Source organism: Kogia breviceps, chromosome 18, assembly GCF_026419965.1.
Source record: "Kogia breviceps isolate mKogBre1 chromosome 18, mKogBre1 haplotype 1, whole genome shotgun sequence".
In the NCBI taxonomy this organism is placed as follows: Eukaryota; Metazoa; Chordata; class Mammalia; order Artiodactyla; family Physeteridae; genus Kogia; species Kogia breviceps.
Window position 1 is genome coordinate 51,743,615 of NC_081327.1, and position 19,691 is coordinate 51,763,305.

The 19,691-nt window shown below is 55.2% G+C and overlaps 1 protein-coding gene across 1 annotated transcript in view; it reads left to right on the plus strand.

Annotated features, from left to right (window-relative positions):
* The window catches only part of CMIP (c-Maf inducing protein), a 240,068-nt gene that overhangs the window by 133,894 nt on the left and 86,483 nt on the right, over positions 1–19,691 (plus strand). The window contains exon 2 of the mRNA XM_059046047.2: positions 15,159–15,284. Within this exon, the coding sequence (XP_058902030.1) occupies positions 15,159–15,284 (126 nt within the window). The remainder of the gene's footprint in view (positions 1–15,158; positions 15,285–19,691) is intronic.

Genomic DNA, 19,691 nt, shown 5'->3' on the forward strand with positions numbered 1-19,691 from the left:
GCTACCTGCCCCCACGTGGGGTGTCACGAGCCGCCATTCCAGTCTTGTGATGCCTCGGGGGCCAGCAGCCGGCCACGCGTTTCCTCTGTGCGCCGTTTTCACGTCTAATTAGAGCTTTGCCCTTAGTCCGCTTGTTCGTTTGTGCTGACGGACACCCCGACCCTGGTGGTTTCAGCAGATCCCGAGTGGGCCCGGGGCTGGCCTGTCTGGGGCCAGAGCCAGTTTCCAGAACAGGAAAACCTGGGGGCACCTCGTGCTTTGCATCCCCAAAGGGCCTCTTCCTTCCCCTTTCTCCTTTTCTCTCTGCCCCCCTTCTCTGCAGCTGGGTGGCTGCGCCAGGGTCTTCAGGGCCACCAGTTGTATTATCACCATCCCAGGACTGAACAGCGATTACAGGGGTCGGACGGGTCGGGATTCAAGTCCGGGCCCCACCGCTCCCTCGTAGGTGGCTTTGCCTGCCGGTGCCTTGCCGACTCGTCTGTAAAATGGGAGGAAGGGTGCCGCACACCTCAGCGTGTTCCAGTGACGATGAACAGATGCGTGAAAATTCCTTCGCGTAGTCAGGCTTCGTAAAAAGTAGCCCAGCTCCTTCTCTCCCTTAACTTGTCATGGAGGGGAGGGTGAACTCCGGGCGTGGAGTTAATCTGTTTAATGAAAAATGTAACAGACAGTCTCCACGTGTGAAAGCACATGTGTAGGTTGACGTCTGCCAGGGGTCTTCTGTGACCTCAGAGGAGGGGTGCTGGATTCTGCTGGCTCGGGGGTGGCAGGGACATGGGTTGATGAAAGCCAGATGGACCTTGGACCATAGGGCAAGGTGAGCGATCATTCTGAAACTCTCGTCGCTCCCCACCAGCAATCCTCGCCTACCGAGGTCCAGCTCCGCGTGGGACTCGCGAGAGGCAGCTCTGTCTCCGAGAGTCCGCTGGTCCTGACTCAGCTCTGGCACTCCCGGCTGGGTGGCCCTGGGCAGTTGCTGCACCCCCTCTGAGCCTGTTTCCTCTTGCGTGTTGGATCAAAACCTCACCCTCGTTCTTTTCCTCCCACCTTCCCTTCTCCCGGTATTTTCTAGAAGGCTGCTTTGACGGAAGGCACTGACTGTCCCCAGCTTGCTTTACACTGTCAGGTTCTCTGAATGGGACTTCAGTCACGCTGGCTTGTTCCCATTGTTTTGGGAACAAAAATAAGATGAGGGTAGCAACACCTGGGTCCTCCTAGCTCACTTCCCGGCTCATCTCAGCAGCCTACATCCCCAGTGGACGTGGGTGGCGCTGGGAGAGAACACCCACGTGCCCTGGCTTCCGGGTCGTTTGTTTTCATTTAGAAATGGGACCGGCGGGGGGGTTTCCTCAAGTGTGTCGTCTGGGAAATTTCTGCAGAACTTGTCTGGTGCATCCACAGAATTTAGGGTTAGAGCTAAGGCCAGTCGGTAGAGGGGACATTGCTGGAGCCAACGTCAGGAAGTCTCAGCAGGACCCAGCCCTGGTGGATGCAATAAATAGCAAATTGATCCACTCACCTCCTTCCCCGCCGAAACAAGTTGTTTCTTTTCGTTTGTTTGTTTTGCGGTACGCGGGCCTCTCACCGCCGCGGCCTCTCCCGTCGCCGAGCACAGGCTCCAGACGCGCAGGCTCAGCGGCCACGGCTCACGGGCCCAGCCGCTCCGCGGCACGTGGGATCCTCCCGGACCGGGGCACGAACCCGCGTCCCCCGCATCGGCAGGCGGACCCTCAACCCCTGCGCCACCAGGGAAGCCCCTGAAACATCTTTTGATGCTCTGTGCTAATGTCACCCTAGAAAGAAAGCAAGGAGAGAGAACATTCCACTCATTTTCTCCCATCCATCTATGGATCACATGTTTTTACTCCTCTTGAGTGGTTTAAGTCAGAGATTGGCAAGCCATAGCCCCCAGGCCAAAACTGCCTCTGCCTCCGCCTGTCTTTGTAAATAAAGTTTTATTGGAACACAGCCACAGTCATTTGTCTATTGTCTGTGGCTGCTTTCACACCACAGCAGGCACTGTTGAATTGTTAGGACAGAGACCACGTGACTCACAAAGCCTAAAGAATTTACTATCTGGCCCTTCACGGAAAATGTTCACCCGCCCCTGGTTTAGATCAAAGGGCTAGAGTGCCGGTCCTGGCTTCATCAATAACTGGCAGCGTAGCTTACGGCAAGTTATTTCTCTTTTCTGGGCCTCGGTTTTATCAGCTCTAAAATGGGATCATAGTGACACCCATCTCGTGGGTCCCTCTGAGGAGTCAAGGAGAAGACATCTGTGAGCAGTTGACCCGCATAGGCACATAGATGCTCCTTGACCAAGACAGCTACTCCAAAAGCAGGCGAAGGTGGCAGGGTGTCTGTCCTCAGGAGCTCACAGCACACAAACAGCTGACGACAGTACACAGGAAGGCCCTGCGGTTGAGGACTGCCCCGGCCTAGGAGAGCCTAGAGGCAGTGGCCCTGTTTCCAGGCTGTCAGGAGGCCCCTGAGTTACACCACCAACTAGCATATGTTTGTGAAGACCTGACAGTGTGCCCACGGGTCCCTGCTAGATCCTTACATCAGAAACGCCAAGTGGATAAAGGCCTGCGTGACAGTGGCCTGTGATCTTGGAGTTAAATTAAGGCTAATGTTGACCAAAAAATAACAGTTGCTGTTCCCAGCCTTTAACTCGGAGCTCTAATCTTGAGCAGACATGCCCTTTCCATCTGCAACAGCATCTGTGCCGAGCACAGCAAGGAGACGGAACAGGAAGGGAACAGAGACGTCCCTTTCTGCCACATGAGCCACAAAGAAGAAGTTTCTAAGTTGCCGCAACGCCCTCTGCAGCTCTGAGTGCAGTTTTAAGAAGGGTGCTGCCTCTCCTGCGTTTCTCGGAGGCCCGTGCGAAAGGCACACTCCACCTTTTGAGAAAATTGAGCTCCCACCACCCAGTTCCCTCCCCCAGACTCAGGAATCCTGTTTTCCCAAAGGCGTGGGTACCTGAGAAGAGCAGGCCCTACAAAGAAGCTCGTGTTTGTATCAAACTTCCCTGGAATTCCCCACAAACAGGTGTTCTTGGACTTAAATAAAAGCAGTTTATCCTGTGGCCCCGGAGTCCCACTCCTGGGTATTTACCCAGAGGAGTGCTTTTGCCACCCCCGCCCCCACCCTACCAATCAATACAGAAACGTTCACAGCAGCTTTCTACACAGTAGCCGCAAACTGGAAATAACTAAAGGTCTACAGACAGCGGTGACACATAGAAAGGAACACTGCCTTGCGATTTGAAAGAGCAGTAAGGGACAGCCCTGGTGGCACAGTGGTTGAGACCCTGCCTGCCGATGCAGGGCACACGGGTTTGATCTGTGCACCGCAACTACTGAAGCCCGTGCACCAAGAGCCCGTGCTCCGCAACACGAGAAGCCCCCGCTCGCCGTAACTAGAGAAAACCCGCGCACTAGCAACAAGAACCCAACAAAGCCGAAGGGGGGAAAAGAAAAGGTGAATAAGCTACGGACACACACACCTCACAGACATGACGCCGAACAAAAGAAGCCAGACTCCAGTGCGTCTCCTGTGCGCTTCCGTCTGTAGGAAGTCCGAGGGCCAATCTCCAGTGGTAGATCTAGAACAGCAGACACTGCCGGGAGCCCTGCCTGGGAAGGGGGCGCAAGGGAGCCTGCCTCCTGGGGTGTTGCAGACGGTCCACGTCTTGACCCAGGTAGGGGTGACACGGGGCTGTGCTTATGCAAAAATGAATGCAGCCAAACATTTGTGCATTTTTGCATTTTACTGTTTATATGGTATACCGTAATTTTTTTAAAAGACAGGAAGAAAGAGAGAGAGAGAGAGAGAGAGGATATCCAAGAAATAGCTTGGGCGGTCAAGGGCTGTGCCCTGGTCTGGGTCCTGTCTCAGGCCTTCCTGGGAGGCTGGTACCCCAGCCTCGGGTAACACCTCCCTGTTTTGAGATCAGGGTCCCACACACCGCAGGCTCCTGTACCCTCCCTTCCCTCTGCTGGAAAGCCTTTCCCAGTGTTCCAGAGCATTCCTCCCCCCACTTGCCCTTTGTACCTTGTCTGCAACCGTAGTGCTTATCACCTCGTGCGGTCATTACCTCTGTGCACCTCTGTGACACCCCCCCACCTCCGCCCCAGTCAAGAGGCCCACTCCAGCACGTCCTGGTCATCTTGTCACTCCAGGGCCGTTGTCTCAGAGAACAGACAGGGGACGTGGCCCAGTGGACCAGACCTGGCCTCTGAGTCAACGGTGTGGCCTTTCTCCTGACCAGCTGTGACTGCCCCCAGCCTCCCTCTACTGCCTGGGGGGTCCTGGCAGCACGCATTTCCCAGGGTCCTTGCGAAGAATCAGTGAGATGGTGCCTGTGGCCTCCTTAGCTGATCCTTGAAGATGTTTGCCGACCCGGTGGGTGGAAGCATGCTGACTCTGTGTCCAGCCCTCACGAGCCTTGATCGACCGCTCCAGTGGCAAAGGCACCGGGTGGCACAGGCGCCCAGGGTGGCACGGTGCCCTGGGGGGGTCTGGATTTCCATTTGTCTTCCCGTGCCTGCCCTGGAGGCTGGAGTGGGAAGGGTCTGAACGTGGAAATATCAGCCCTTCGCTCTATTGTTAAACTTCTTGAGCCATTTGGCCATACGAGGGGGCAGCTGCCGTGGCTGGACTCATGGTTAATGAGCCCAGTCGGCCTCCTGACCATCTGCACAGAGCGCAGTCCATAGAGAACAGCCTTGGCTGCCCCCGGGCTCCAGCCCTGCCCTCACGGTCCAGCCTCCGGCGCTGCTCTGCCGAGGTCTGCGCAGCAGGGAAGGAGGGCTGGTGGCTCTTCCTTCTGTGCTGAAGATCCCACGGCCCCCTGGGTGACCCCTCCTGGCCCCCCAAAGAGGCCTGGGCTGTTGGGGGAGGGGTGCTTGAGATGGGACAAGGCGAGGGGGGCGAGCCTGGAGCAGGCGGTGCTATGGGGCCCAGAGCTCCTGGGGTGCCATCTGGGGGCCTGACCCCAGACCGTCCACAGCGAATGGCGCCTGCTTGTCAGGCCCCATCAACCTCCAGAGCCTGTGCGCCAGGCCACTCCGAGCCAGAGCCCTCCTCTCTGATCCATCTTTCTGGAGTGATCTGTGCTGATGGAGGGCCCTGGAGGGCTCTTGTGTAAAAGCCCCCGTTTCCTTCTTGTTGAGGCTTGAACGTGATAGCCTGGGTGTAAGGAGCTCCTGCCTAGCGCCCAGGCCCCAGGCGCGGAGTGGAACTCAAAGACACAGCACCCTCACCTCGCGGCTGCCCTGCCCCCAGCCCGTTCCGGGCCATCTCTCTCGGGCCACCCCTGTGCAGTGGCCTCTCGGGGTGACGGTGAGAGGAGTTGCCTATATCCAGCTCCTGGGAGGTGCGGAGCTGTACGTACCTAATTGCTTTCCACAAACACCCTTAAGGTCTGAGTGCTGCTACCTTTTTTTACTGTGATTTAATTCACATACCATGAAATTCCCCACATGGGTCGTGTGGAAACTGCTGGACTTTCTGAAGAACTGCCAGACTGCTTTTGCATGTGGCGGCCCTCTTTCACATTCCCACCAGCATTGTATGAGGGTTCCAGTTTCTCTACGTCTTCTCCAATGCCTGTTATTGTCTTAAAAAAAAAAAAAAGTGGGTATGCATACTACCTCAGTTTTACAAGGGAGAAATTGGAGTCTCAGAGAGGCTGAGTTGCCTAAGCCCACACAGCCGGCAAGTGGTGGAGCCTGGATTCAACTCTAGAACTTCTGTTTTTTAAAAACTCTTTTGATTGAAGCATGGCACACACACACCCAGAAAAGTGCCCACGCCGTGTCCTGTCTGATGGCATTTTAACAGAGTGAACGTGCCGTGTCGCCTCCACCCGGAGGCCAGACCTAGAACGGTACCAGGCCTCCTTGAGCTCTCTCCTGCCCCTTTTTAGTCCTCTCCCACCCACGGGGAACCTGCGGGGTCACCAGTTCTGCTGGAGGATGGTGTGGTGGTCTCTACACTGTGGCAGGATTCCCCCGCCCCCATTTTTAACTCACCCGCCTGTTGGAGACAAAGGTTGGGGCGTGAAGTCCGAAAGCCTCGGTTCCCTTCCGGTCTGTCCTGAGTTGCTGTGTATGGCTGGGCCAGGCTCGCACCTGCTCAGAACCTCCATTTCTGGTCTGTCACAGGGGTGGTGGCCATACCTGCCTCCCGGGAGGGCTGTGGCTTCTAGGGGGCTGATGGAGGTGGGTGGACGAGGGGAGCCAGCAGGGGCGCTCCCGGCCTGAGAGGTCCTGGCCCTCGGGCAGGGGCGGATGCCCCGCTGGGCCTGAGTCAGGGCCTGGGCCGGTCCCTCCGTCCAGGCTCCCTTCCAGACATCCTCGATCAGTTGCTCGGCTGACAGAGATGCCCAGGGGCGCAGATGAAAAGTGCCCTGCCCGACGACACAGATTCCCGGTCATCTGATCCCGCTGGTTCTCCTGGCTTGTCTGTTTCCTCCCTGACTTTGGGGCCACGTGCCTTCTCTTCACTGCCACGTCCCCAGCCCTGGCACTAGGGTGCACACGGAGCGGGTTGCACGTGTTGAGTGACTATGTGAATTCGGTCCCCAGGTGACTGTGGCACTAGCCACCTGTCAGGTGCTCAGGAGCCCACGGGTGTTTAGTGCAGCGGACAGAGCTGTTACAGCGCATTTCCATTATCATAGAGGGTTCTGTTGGACGTGCTGATGCAGGGTTATTTACGAAGGACTTAGAATAATCACCACCAAGGAAAGAAGATCAAACAAAACACCCTAAAACGGAAGAAAGATGTTTTTTTCTCGTAAGAGATTTTCCTGCTCACAGCCCAGTTACTCTTACTTTACATGTAATTGTAAAAGGCTTGGCTGTCTGGTTTCACAGCCAACAGCAGTAGAGCAGAAACCTTTTGAGGGTCGGGTGTGGGCACGATAGGAAGTAGCCGTTTGGCATCAAGAGGGTGATTGGAGACTATTCAGGACAGACACGCTCTCTCACACTCTGAGGCCAGTAGATGTAGCAGCAGGCAGCTCTCGACCCACTTAGCGGTACCAAGAGCTCTGCTGGGCTGTCGCACCACTCGCCAGCGGGTGGGGGATGGTAGTAATAAGAGTAGCCCCGGGGCAGCAAAAGGTTAAGTTATGCTCAGTATCTTTGGTTTATGGAAACAAGGGGAGAGGGAGTGTGAAAGGCATTCGAGGAGCTTTGCTCCGGAACTGGGGTCCAAACTGGCCGGCCTGGCAGCAAATTGTTAACCTGCCGCTTTGCTTTTGCTATACAACTTTCTCTCTGTGGGATTAAAAAGAACATCAAAATATTTTGACATGCCTTTCCCAAATGAGAGTGTGTGTGTGTGTGTGTGTGTCTGCCCTCAAGGCCGGGTTGAGCCGACGGCGGGCGGCCGTAGGGGCTGGGTGGGTGGCAGCAGGAAGGGAGCTCCTGAGTCCCGCGCTGGGCTGGGTCCTTCCTGCACGCCGTGCGTTCAGGTACACACACTGGAGCCTGGATCTGGCTGGAGGAGTTGGGCAGAGTATAGAGATGGAGGTCGCCATCTGGGGGGATGTGAGACTGAATCCGTGGTCTGTTTGTTAAAAGCAGGGACTGGTGGCATGTCATCACCGATTTGTGCTTCCGTTTCTTCTTCTGTAGCGTGTGGATAGAGATAAATACAGCCCCCTGACCCCAGTGTTGTTGTACAGTTAAATGAGATAATATAGCATATAAAGCCCTCAGCATGGTGCTGGCCACATGGTAACGGCTTGATAAGTGTTACCCAGGGATACCCGTGCCTTTCTACGTGTGCGTGTGTCGGCAGGGGGGAGTCGTGTGGGCGGTGTTTGCAGAGCGTGTGTCCTCCCGTGTCACTGAAGAAAATATCCAACAGGCTGTTCACCAAAACCAAGACGGAAACAACCCAAAGGCCCATCAGCTGACGAGTGGGTAAACCAAACGTGGCCTCTCAGTTCAATGGAATATTATTCAGCCATTAAAAAGGAACAGCACGCTGATACATGCTACAATGTGGGTGAACCTCAAAAACATTTAGGTGAAAGGAGCCAAGTAGAAAGCAACACGTACTGTATGATTCCATTGATGTGAAATGGCCAGAACAGGCAAATCCACAGAGACAGACAGCAGACCAGTGGTCACCATGGACTGAGGGTGGGGGAAACAGAGTGACTGCTTAATGGAAGTGGGCTTTCCTTTGGGGTGATGAAAGTGTCTTAGCGCCAAACTGCGCTGGAGGTTGTACAGCATTGTGAATGCACTAAATGCCGCTGAATTGTACATTTTAAAATGGTTAGTGTTTAATTTTATGTCATATGAATTTTACCACAGTTTTTTAAAAAGCAGAAGGAGGAGATGAGGACTGAAGCCCACTCCCCTGATCCAAGAGTCTCCGTGGTACTACCACCGAGGTCGTGGCCTCACCATTATTATTACTGCCGTTGTTGTTGTTGGCCATCCAAGGTGGGGCCGGAGGGAGCTCCCCTGCCCTCTGATTTGATCTCTCTCCTTTGAGGCAGGGGTTTGCGTGTGGGGCTGGGGGCAAATCCTTCCTCGAGGCGGAAGGGTGGTGCCATATAGAGTCAGGCTGTGCGGTGTGGGTCCCCTGCATGACTCAGGCGACGTCCACACATGGAGAGAAGAGAGCGTCCCCAGTCCCCAGCGTGGCCCGCCTGCCTGGGCGGCAACCCACCATGACAGCCTGCTGTTCCCAGCCTGGCCCGCAGCCCGGGCAAGAGTTCCCCTCCCCCTCTCCCTCCTCCTCCTCCTCCCCCTCCCCCTCTTCCCCCTCCTCCCCCTCCCCCTTTTCCCCCTCCTCCCCTTCCTCCCCCTCCTCCCCTTGCTCCCCCTCCCCTCCCTCCTCCTCCCTCTCCTCTCCCTCTTTCTCCTCCCCCTCCTCCCCCTCTTCCCCTCCCCCTCTTCCCCTACCCCCCCTCCTCCCCCTACCCCCCCTCCCCAGGAACGGTGCGGGGAGCTTTCCTGACTTGTGTCTTGAATCAGCCCAGAGCCTCATCTTGGGGGCCTTCAGACTCATGATTCATACTTGCTTTTAGAGGAGTCCCCATGGAAACCAGCAGGCAGGTCTGGACGGGAGGGAGCTGGCTCCCCAGGAAGGCAGGTGGCGGCGAAGGCTGGTGGCATTGTGCCAGCATTAGGGGCTGAGGTCAGGGGCTGTTTTCAGGGGGACTTTGGTCACCCCACTCCCTGCCAACTCTGCCACATGGGAAAGTGGAGAAGGTACAGAGTTTGGAACATCAACCCTGAAGGCCTTCGGGGGTCACTGGGGACCCTGATGAGTTCCCTTCAAGCCCTGCTGTCTCTAGCCCAGATCCAGGTGTTGTGTGGACAAAGAAAAAGCTCCTCTCAGAAACAGAAGCAGGGAGGCAGTGTTCTTTTCCCCGTCTGGCAACACCAGGGCTCACCCTGGCCCCTTGTCAGTCCCTGAGAGCAAAAGGGCAAAGGCATCCCCGACCTGTTCCCCGACTCCCATGGGAAAGCAAGAGCCAGGACCCGGCTTGCAGAAGGACCCCCCTCCTGCAGAAGGACCCCCCCAGCAGAAGGACTCCCCCTTGCAAAAAGACCCTGCTTGCAAACTTCTGAGACACCAGCACCCATGCCGTGCAGTTACATTGCAGGCCCTCATCCAGCAGGCAGTTGTTCTGAACTCACACGGGTCAGAGCAGCATCCAGCAGGACCCAGCCAAGCTGGTGGCCCAGGGTAAAGCCCCCCAGGCTTAGCCAGGACTCCCCAGTTCTCTTTAATTTCTCTTTAATGAGAGCAATTTGGCAACAACATAAAATATGCTCTTACCCTTTGTCCCAGTAATTCCATTTCTGGGAATCTGGCCTAAGGAAATAATCCTAAACATGGGGTAGAAAAACATGTTTCACAAGGATGTTCATTGTGGAGTTGTTTATAGTAGCATAAAGTGAAACCACCACACTGTCTAGGGGAGGGGGTGGGAGCGGTGATGAGACAAACGGGGGTTGAATATTTAATAGGCACTAAAATGGTTGTTCCGAAGATGGGATGGACGTGTTCAGACTGGGTTCAGAATATGGAACGGGCGTATGCTGTTCAATGTGAAAAAAGGCGAGTTACAGAATTATATGTACCTGTAAAAAAAATTACGTATAAAAAATAATCAGGAAAGCGGTATACCAAAGCGCTCATGAGAGGCCTTGATAATGATTTTATCTGAAAGATTTCATTCTATTTATCGACTTCCAAATCATCTTGAACATTCATGCTTTGCCTTTCTTAGGTTTGAGTTGTAATTTACATTCAGTAAAATTCACCCTTTTAGTGTGCAGATCTGTGGATTTTGACAAATGTGTACAGTCAAGTAACCACCACCACATTCGGGACAGAATATTTCTATCACCCCAGAAAGTTCCTCCACGCCCCTCCTCCACGCCCCTCGGTAACCGGTCCCCTCCCCCATCTGCTGGCAACCGCTGGTCTGATTTCAGCCCCTGTAGTTCTTGCTAATTCCAGGGTGTCATACAAACGGAATCATATAGTACGTCTTGCACTGCTTTTACATGTGGAAATAACTTCTAATCTGCTTAATGTTCTCTTAAATGCACCTCTTAGAGCTGGATTTCCTTGCTTCCCCTCAAGTAGAGAATTTAATTTTTCCTTTTTATCTAACTCAGCCTTTAACCCGTGCAGGAATCTCCTCCGATGTAACTCTGATCATCATGTTCAGATTCCCAGGGAATTATCAGTTATCTGTAAAATCATCCTAACAGTGTGAAGGTACCCAGGATGAAGGAGGTCCTTGGTCAGCATTAGCTCACACCTGCATCCAAAGAGCAGCGTCGGAGGGTGTGGGGGAGGGGGGGGGCTTCCAATCCCGATCTGCCCCGTTACCCTTGCAAGCCTCAGGGGCACCCCTTCCAGGTTCTGTCCATGATGATGATAATAGGATCAACAATAGTGGTAGCAGCAGCAGTTAATTTTTCTTAATAAGCATTTTATGTCAGAGGAGTTTGAGATGCAAAGAAAAGTTGCAGAGACAGTACAGAGAGTCCCCATATACTCCACATTCCCTTTCCCCAATTGTTACTATCTTACAATAGCATGAGACATTTGTCACAGCGAATGAACCCATATTGATATGCTCTTATTGAAGTCTACACTGTATTTGATCTCCTTCGTTTTTCCCTAATGTCCTTTTTCTGTCCCAGGATCTCACGTGGGCTCACAGTACACTTAGTCATCATGTCTCCGTAGACTTGGCGGGGACGCATGCTCCGACTTTCCTTGTTTTTTGATGAGTACTGGTCAGGTATTTTGAGTACGATCCCTCAACTGGGGTTTGTCTGATGTTTTTCTCATGGTTAGACTAGAATTAATGGCTTTAGAGGAGGAAGATCCCAGAGACAGAAAGGTTAGTGTTTCTCACAATAGTTCATTTTACTGAGTTTTTCAGTATGTTCCAGATGCTGTGCTAAGCCCTTAACAAACTGGATTCCCTTTAAGGCTCCTAATACTCTCTTAAATTCTCATTTTACCATTGGAGGAAGTGGGCTCAGAGAGGTGCAATAACTTATGTAAAGACACACCGTAAGTGGCTCCAGAACAGGTCTCATTGATTCTGCAGATTTTGCTTTTAGCCGGTACTGCTTCAAACAGCAATGCATCAGCTTTTAAGAAACAGCATGTATTTATTTATACCCGTTTCCCCAAAATGCCCGTGCTGAAACTTGCAGTCAAGGCCACCTCGAGACAGCTACAGCGGGGTCGTGAGAAAGGCAGGCACAGGTGGTTAGCTGGCTCTCCATCATGCTGTGGTCATCTGGAAGGTGTTCCCACGGGCTCGGTGGGCACGGGGCGGCACAGGGGCCTTGCCGTGTCTTCGTCTCCAGGAGGCTGTGGTGGGAAATAGAAGCCTCCAGGCTTTCTGCTCACGTGCCCAAGGTGCAATTCTAAAGGAACGAGGCTGGCCATTTGCTCAGTCTGGATAATGAAATCCACCCCATCGTGGTCACGCTGTGTACCGTTGTGGGATTTGGGGAATGGGTATCTCTGTCGTTTGGTGTGATCCAGAGATTCTCTAGATGCCCTAGTGGCCGCGTCCTAGTACATGTTCTCTGGCTCCTCTGTGCATCGAGGGGTCAGTGGCCTGGGGTTTGGGACCCAGCCAGACCTAGAAAAGGGAGAGAGATGGCCGTGGACCACCAAGGAAAGCTCTTGAGCACATCCGGGCACCCAGGTGCCATTGCTTCCCAAAGGAGGGTTTTTAAAATTTATTCATTTATTTTTAATTTAATATTTGAAAGTAGTAACCAAAGCCTCTTCCCAAGTATGTTATGCGTGTGATTGTAAGCAATAACACGGATGGATGTTTTTTTATTTAGAAAAACATTCCTTCATTTGTTAAGGAAAGAACCAATCACCTCCTAAATGTCAGGCGCGGATTAGGCACAAGGAACAGAGCAGGTAAAAATTCTCGCGCTCGTGCTGCTGAGACACCAGCAGGGGAGACAGCAAGAAACGCAAGCGTAGTCACCCATCCGCCAGGCCCCTGGTGTCGCTGGTATTCTCAGGACAAGACGTGCTGTTGCGGCCGCGTCATTTACTGCAGAGTATTGAGAGCGTGCCGGCGCAGAAGGGCCAGGGGAGCCCGCGTGTCTGCCTTCGGGATAACCTGATCAGCCATCTTGGTTGGACACAGAGGCCGCCTGGGTTGCTGCCGAGGGGTGGCCCATGCACTGGTGAGAAGGGCCAGATGGACTTGGCTGCCTCATGCCCGCCCTGCCTGGGTGTCAGCAGCCTCCTGGCTCATCTGGACCCATGCAGGAGCCTCTAGGCTGTTCCCTGCTTCCGCCAACTGTCTCCGTGCCGCAGCCCCAGTGATGCTACGCCCACCCCATGGGCAACAATCCCCGGGATCCCACTGGGCCCTCCAGTCCCTCCAGGGATGGCCTGCCCATCGCTTCAAGACCGTTCTTACCCGCCCTCCCTCCCTTTGGCCTTTGCTCCTCCCTGAGCACTCCCAGCTTGTTCCCACCCCTGGGCCTCTGCACAGGCCATGGGCCTGCGACCCACGTCCCCTCGGTCTTTCCACGGCGCTCCAGCTCTCTGCCGCCTGTCACCACACCCTATCTTGATTTTTGGTGCAGCACTTGGCCACTCTCCAGTAGTTTACTTATTTGGATATTTTGTTTGTTTGTCGGCTCTTAGCCCTGCTGCACTTCTGTCTTGTTCGCTGCTGCCTCCCCAGCAGCCGGCATGGGGCCCGGAACGTAACCGGTGCTCAGTAAATATCTGAATATCTGTCAGATGAATGAACGAGTGACTGAATGAATGAACAAATCGATTGGTCAGTTTACTCTTACTTCCTGAGCATGGTCACTGATCGTATCAAGGAGATTTGAGGCAGCTTAAGCCCTCAACCTTTTCTCCTCCACCGCCTGTACCACCGTACCTCAGCTTTGGCAGACAGAAAGTGAAAATAAAAAACCTCGTGGAGGCCCTCAGTCCTCAGGGTAAAAGTCACTTGTTGGGCCACAGATTTTAAATTGCTCGTGTCACAGCTTAGCGGGTCCGGGCAGAGATCCCTGAGCCAGCAGCTGAGTTCAAGCTTGGCCACGCCCCTTCCCAGCTGGGGGGGTCTTTGGGCAAGTCACATGACCTGCTGAGTGTCAGCTTCCTCATCTGTGCAGTGGGGATGGCTCTTGGGACCCTTGTGAGGGTTGAAGGAGATGGCACTTGCCACGTGCTTGCCGAGTGCTCAGCCTTTGTCAGGGCGTAGGAGATGTTAGCTGTTATTCTTCTCAGCTGTGTTGCACTCACCTCTGATCCTGCTGAAGTGCGGCTTCCTGGGACCAGAGTGACAAGGACACTGCTGGTTCCCGGTGGCCAGCGCGTCCCCTTGGCGCCTAGCGCCTTCTCCCCGTGACAGCGGAACTCACTCAGCCGTGAGTGGCTGTGAATTTCTCTTGCCCCACCCTTACCCCAGCATTGACCGATGATAGCCCTTATCATTCTCCCTTTCAGCACAAATGATGGAGCCCTTGCCACGTGCCAGGCACTGGGGAGAGAGAGCAGGGACCAAGACAGACACTGGCCTGACCTCGCGGAGCTGCAGCCTGGCTAAGGAGGCAGACAGCAAACAGATAACACATAGGTCCACAGTAATTAAAACGGGCATGGTCGAGACTTCCCTGGCGGTCCAGTGGTTAAGGCTCCGTGCTTCCACCGCAGGGGGCTCGGGTTCGATCCCTGATCGGGGAGCTAAGACCCCACTTGCCTCACCTCGCGGCCAAAAAACCAAAACATAAAACCGAAGCAATATTGTAACAAATTCAATAAAGACTTTAAAAATGGTCCACATCAAAAAAAAAAAAAATCTTAAAAAAACAAACAGACGGGCGTGGTAAGCACATAGGGCACAGGGAGGGATGCAACCAGGTGGGTTATTGGGTCTGGAGAGTAGAAGAGGAGATGCCAGGGGTGGGTCGGGGAGACCACAGCCTTCTGGACGCAAGAAGCAGGCCGAGTTTGCCGTGCTGTCAGCAGGCCTGTGTCTGTGTGTGGGTGCTCAGAAAGGGAGAGAGAAGAAGGAGGTGGGGCTGGAGGAGGATGCGAGACCATCCCTGCGGGGCCCGTCGGTGGTGGGTGGGAGTGTGGCCTATGTGGTTGGGCCACTGGGAGCCACTGAAGGATGCTAAGCAGGGAAGCAGAGGGGTCGAGTCTGCGAACTTGGAATATGGCCCCGAGTGCTGAGTGGAGAACGCATGTCTGTAGGGGCAGTTGAGGCAGGGAGTCCAGTGGGGGTGGGTTGGGCAGGAGAGGGTGGTGGCTTGGACATGGGGAGGGATGGAGGGGTCCAGGCTCCGGCTGTGCTGGGCCCCGCAGAAGCCCAGAGGAGCAATGCACAGGCCTTGCCCTCAAAGTGCCCCCAGTCTGGTCCCGACTCTGCACGTCCCAACGCGTGGGCGGGTGTCCACCATGGCCCCTCCCCTCCAGCTGGATGCTGCCAGCTGGGAAAGATGGAGTCCTTTGGTCCCCAGCGTTGCCAAGGGTCTGTGCCAGCTCAGTTTGCTTGTTGCTAGAGTGAGGATGTTTTCCAGTGCAGATATTGTGCCTGATCTTGTAACCAATGTATGTCTTCGCTTTTTCTTTTTTTGTTGCAGCCAACTGGGTACATGGAAAACTCAGTCTCCTACAGCGCCATTGAAGATGTTCAGCTGCTGTCCTGGGAGAATGCCCCGAAGTACTGTTTACAGCTTACGATTCCTGGGGGAACTGTCCTACTGCAGGTAGGATAAATAAACATGCACAAGAAGTTTCTGTTCCATCCCCACTCACTTGCCCTCCTCTTATCCCTCGGAGGGAGGGATAATAGCCAACTATTCAGAGGAAAGGTTGTTTAACTTAGGATGTTTTTTCCTCCAAGTACAAGAAAGGTGTGAATTGGGGCTCACTGTGGGAGACGAAGGAGTGCGTGCATACCTGCCACCATCTAGGAGCTTTCCATGTTGTGTTTTTATACATGCTCTGAACAAAGCCAAAACAATAGGTTTTCTGATCTTCACGTTACAGGTGAGGAAACTGAGGTTTTCTGATCTCCATTTTACAGATGAGGAAACTGAGGCACACAGACACAGGCTTTAAAAGGCTGTAGAAAGCAAGTAAGCAACAGATGCTACCTTTTGCTGTACTTCGAGTGAGGAGGTTTCTTACTCCTCATTGATCTCAGCCTTTTGAGACTCTGATGGAAATATGAGCCATCTCCTTGGAAAAGGGTGCACTTTGTGTGTACTGATCAAGACTGTTGGTTGGATATGATGCAAACATTATTCAAATGACCTGAAGCAAAAAGAGAACTTGATGCTGTAACTGTATTAAAGTAACTGGAAGTTGAAGAGAGGACTTCAGGCATAGCTGGACCCAGGAGTCAAATGCTATCATTAATATTCAGCCTCTCTCTATCTCCTGGCTTTGCTTCTGTGTGCTGGTCCATTATCAGGCAGAGGCTCTCCATGTGATGGCAAAGATGGACTTCTGGCAGCCTCAAACTACATTCTTGGAGCTTGTGATTCTTAAAAAAATGTGAGAACGCATTTTTCCCTTCAGCATCTTTCTATAAAATCTCATGGAAGATTCTGATTGGCTGTGCTATCGTCCGATTCACCCCAGGGGATGCCCTGCCCTGGGTTACACGCCCACCTTTACACTGGCAGCTGTGTACTCTGATAGCCCTACCAGGACCTCCTGGGAGGGGAGAGGTGGGTCCACCAAGAAAGGAATTGCAGCAGAAATAATAGCACGGCTGCTGCAGTACATACATGTGACATGTTCTGTATCATTTCAGGGAGTGCCACCCCAGTTTCCAACAGGGACCCCAAGTCAGAGACTCCTTGTCCTGAGAGAATGTACTCTCTTATCATTGGGAGGACGGTCTGCCTTGCGCTCTCTTCTAGGAACGTTTTCTAACTCTGTCGGTCCGGGGAGACCTGCTTTGAGCCCAAAGAGATGCCCCCTAAAACTTGTTTGAAAAGTGGCCACTGGACTGTTTAACAACCTTGGAGCCAAGAGGCACACAGTTTGGCCTCTGAGGAGTGCCGAGCCCCAGAAGCTGCGTGTAACAGCTAGACATCCTTTAGGAAAACCCCGTCATTCACTGATGTCTCTTGGAAGACACCAGAGCCACACCTGCCTGTCTGTTTTCTTCTTAAATCTCTCACTGTCTACAGTTTGAATCACGGAGCACTGAGCCTGCCGTCCCATGTGCTAGGGCTGGGGGTGGGGAGGTGAGTCAGCCCCTCGGCCCTGTCCTCGAAGAGCTCCTGGGCCCCCCCGGGGAGACAGAGCCATAAACAAATGACTGCAGAGGTAGCAGCTGAAATAGAGGCCTGTCCCCGAGGACTGGGAGCACAGGGCAGGGAGTGACTCACTCACTGGGCCTAGGGGTACCAAAGAAGGCTCCCCCCGGGGTGGTGGCATTAGAGCTGGGTGTAGAGGGATGAGTAGGAGTGTGCCAGGTGGGGGGCACACACTCCAGGCAGAGGGAAGAGGGGGTATAAAGCATGAATGTGGCGGAGGGGGCATTCGCTGCCGTGGAGAAGACAGGGAGGCAGATGCAGGGCCTTGCCCGTGCGTCCAGAGTTGTTGGGTCGCGGCCAGATCGTACAGGTCTTGTTAGCTGAGTGGAGAAGCCGCAGTGTTATTCTGGGGGCAGTAGGGGCTCACCGACAGCTCCTAAGAGGCGGTGGCACAGTGGAGGGATCAGTGTGTTCGCAGGGCAGGCGGTGCTGGGTCCGCGAGCGCCACGGGCAGGCAGGACGGAGGGAAACCTTGAGAGCGCCCAGCCGGAGGAGGGAGGGCCCCGAGCCCCCAGCTCCCTGGGTGTGATGGTCGCTCCCCTGGTAGAGGCAGCTGGGTGGCCTCATTGCTTTGGTGGCTGGAGGGGCAGCCTACCCCCAAGGAGGACCTGAGCATCACTTGCCCCGGGGACAGGGGGCAGCGCCAGAATGTCCCTTTAATCCCGGCGGTGGCCAGGGGCCGGCCGTGACGACTCGCCCGGCTGGGGCTGTGTCCCACGGTGGCCTCACGTCAGAGCTCCCCGTGACGCGCTGACGGCGGGCGGGCTGGCCTGCGGCTGCTCCGCACCCCCGTCTCGCTGCCCCCTGCTCCAGTGGATGGCACCGGAGGCCGGAACAGGAGGAGGAGGAGGAGGCCTGCGGGAGCCAGGGCAGGACTCAGAGCCAGGGCGGGGAGCGCAGGCAGCAGCCTCCGCCCGCCCGTCCCCCGGGGAGGCCCAGGTGGGTGCAGCCCTGCCGCCTCGCCGGGGCCGTCATTTCCATCGCTTCTACCTTCCTTCCTCCTTGTCGTCACCCTCCTCCTCTCCCTCCTGTGATTCATGGGTGGCGTCTGGCCGTCTTGTTACGTAAGCGGGTTCGAGTCGTCCTGGAGATGGGCTCCCGGCTGGGAGGTCCATATGGTTATGGGGCGGCCCGGGGTAGGGGTCCCGTGGGGCCCAGGGTGGGGCCCGGAGGTGACAGGCAGGGCGTCCCTCCCACGCTCTTGGGACAGTCGGCGGGGTCCTCTGCTTTGGCTTGGTCCCAGGTCCCGTGACAGGAGCCAAAGCAGTGGCGTGACAGAGCAGCCTTCCCTGCTCGGCCGGGGGGGCGGGAGGGGGAGGACCGAGAAGCAGCCAGGTGCGCTGCGGGGGCGGGGGGGGGGCAAGGCCACACCTCCTCTGGGCGCACCTGGTCAGCAGAGGGTGGAGATGCCGTGAACCGCGCCGGCCCTACATCAGCCCCTGGCCACACGGGGCTGTTAGCGCTTACGCGTAAGTTAATAAATCAAGAAGGCAGTTTCTCAGCCCCCTCGCCGTGTTCCCAGCGCTCAGGGCCCACGTGTGGCCCGCGGCTGCTGTTGGGCAGCTGGAGAACGTTTCCATCATCACCCAGAGGCTATGACCCCAGAGCCTTTCATTCTGACCCCGTGCTCCGTGCCCTGCTCCCGCCATGGGAAATAGCCTCAGCATGCAGGGGGCGCGCACGGGATTCCCGCACTCCTACGCCCCAGAGGAGGGTTCCATCCTGCTGCGTGTGGCACAGCCGTTCTCTACGTAGGGGTGATGTCTGGGGGTCACAGGGGTCCTTGCCCTAGCGTGCCCCGTCTCTCCGTCTCGTTCAGGTTCTCCGCATCCGTGTATGTCTCTTTCCCTCTGTCTCTCTTTGACACTTCTTTCTCCATCCCTCCCCTCCCCTCCGCGTCTCTATCTCTTGATATACCTCGCTCTCTGATTCTCTTGCAGTTGCTTTTCCTCTGGTGTCGTTCTCCAGGCCTGTGAGTCTGGACTTAGCGCTCTCCTCCTCTCTCCCTTCCTCCCTCCCCTCTCCCCGCCCCCTTTGAGTCCGTACCCAACTCAGACCCCTGGGAAGTGACCCATCTGAGTTCAAGGAAGGTTAAGAACCGCTCTCAGGCGGACATGCCTCCCCGACTCTGCTCAGAGACACCGAGCAACATGCCTGCAGGTCGAGTCACCAGGCAAAGGCGCCAGCCTTCTTCCAGCCTGCGTCCAATCGGTGTGTCTCTGGATGCTTTGTGGTATTTCAGCGTGAGCTCCCTCATGCCATGTTATGAGGATCCCCGGGTGCAGAAAGGACCTAGTTATCTTCTTTCTGCCCTTTATGCCCTTTCGGCTGGCATTTCGTTGTGAGGAGTAACTCCACCGAGTACCTAAACAAGGCCGTGAAAGCATCCTGCGGGGTCGGGGAGCGGGGATTAGAGAACAGGGTGGCGGCAGATCATCTTCCGGGGAACTCTGCCTCCCAGATGGCTTTCCACCCACCGATGAGAAGCGGACAGAGGCCACTGTTTGAAAGACCAGCTTTGGGGAGGGACAAGAGCAACGGGACCCGCCCGCCCCCACCCCTCTCCCGAGAGCTTCTGCTGCCTTCTGGAACGGCTTCCAAGACCCGCTCTTCTCATTGACATTCCCGAAAGCCCCTCAGGAGGCCAGGCCGCTGTGGATCCCAAACGCCGCCGGCAGCAGGGCCAGGGGCAGGGCGGGTGCCCTTCTTACTGGAAGCCAGAGAGAAAGACCTTTCCGGCCTGAAAAGCACTTGCTGTTTTTTCCCTAAGAAGTTAGGCCGGGGACGGCGAACCTGGGACCGCTCACCCACCCACCGTGCACCCTTGGCTGTTTTTCTCAG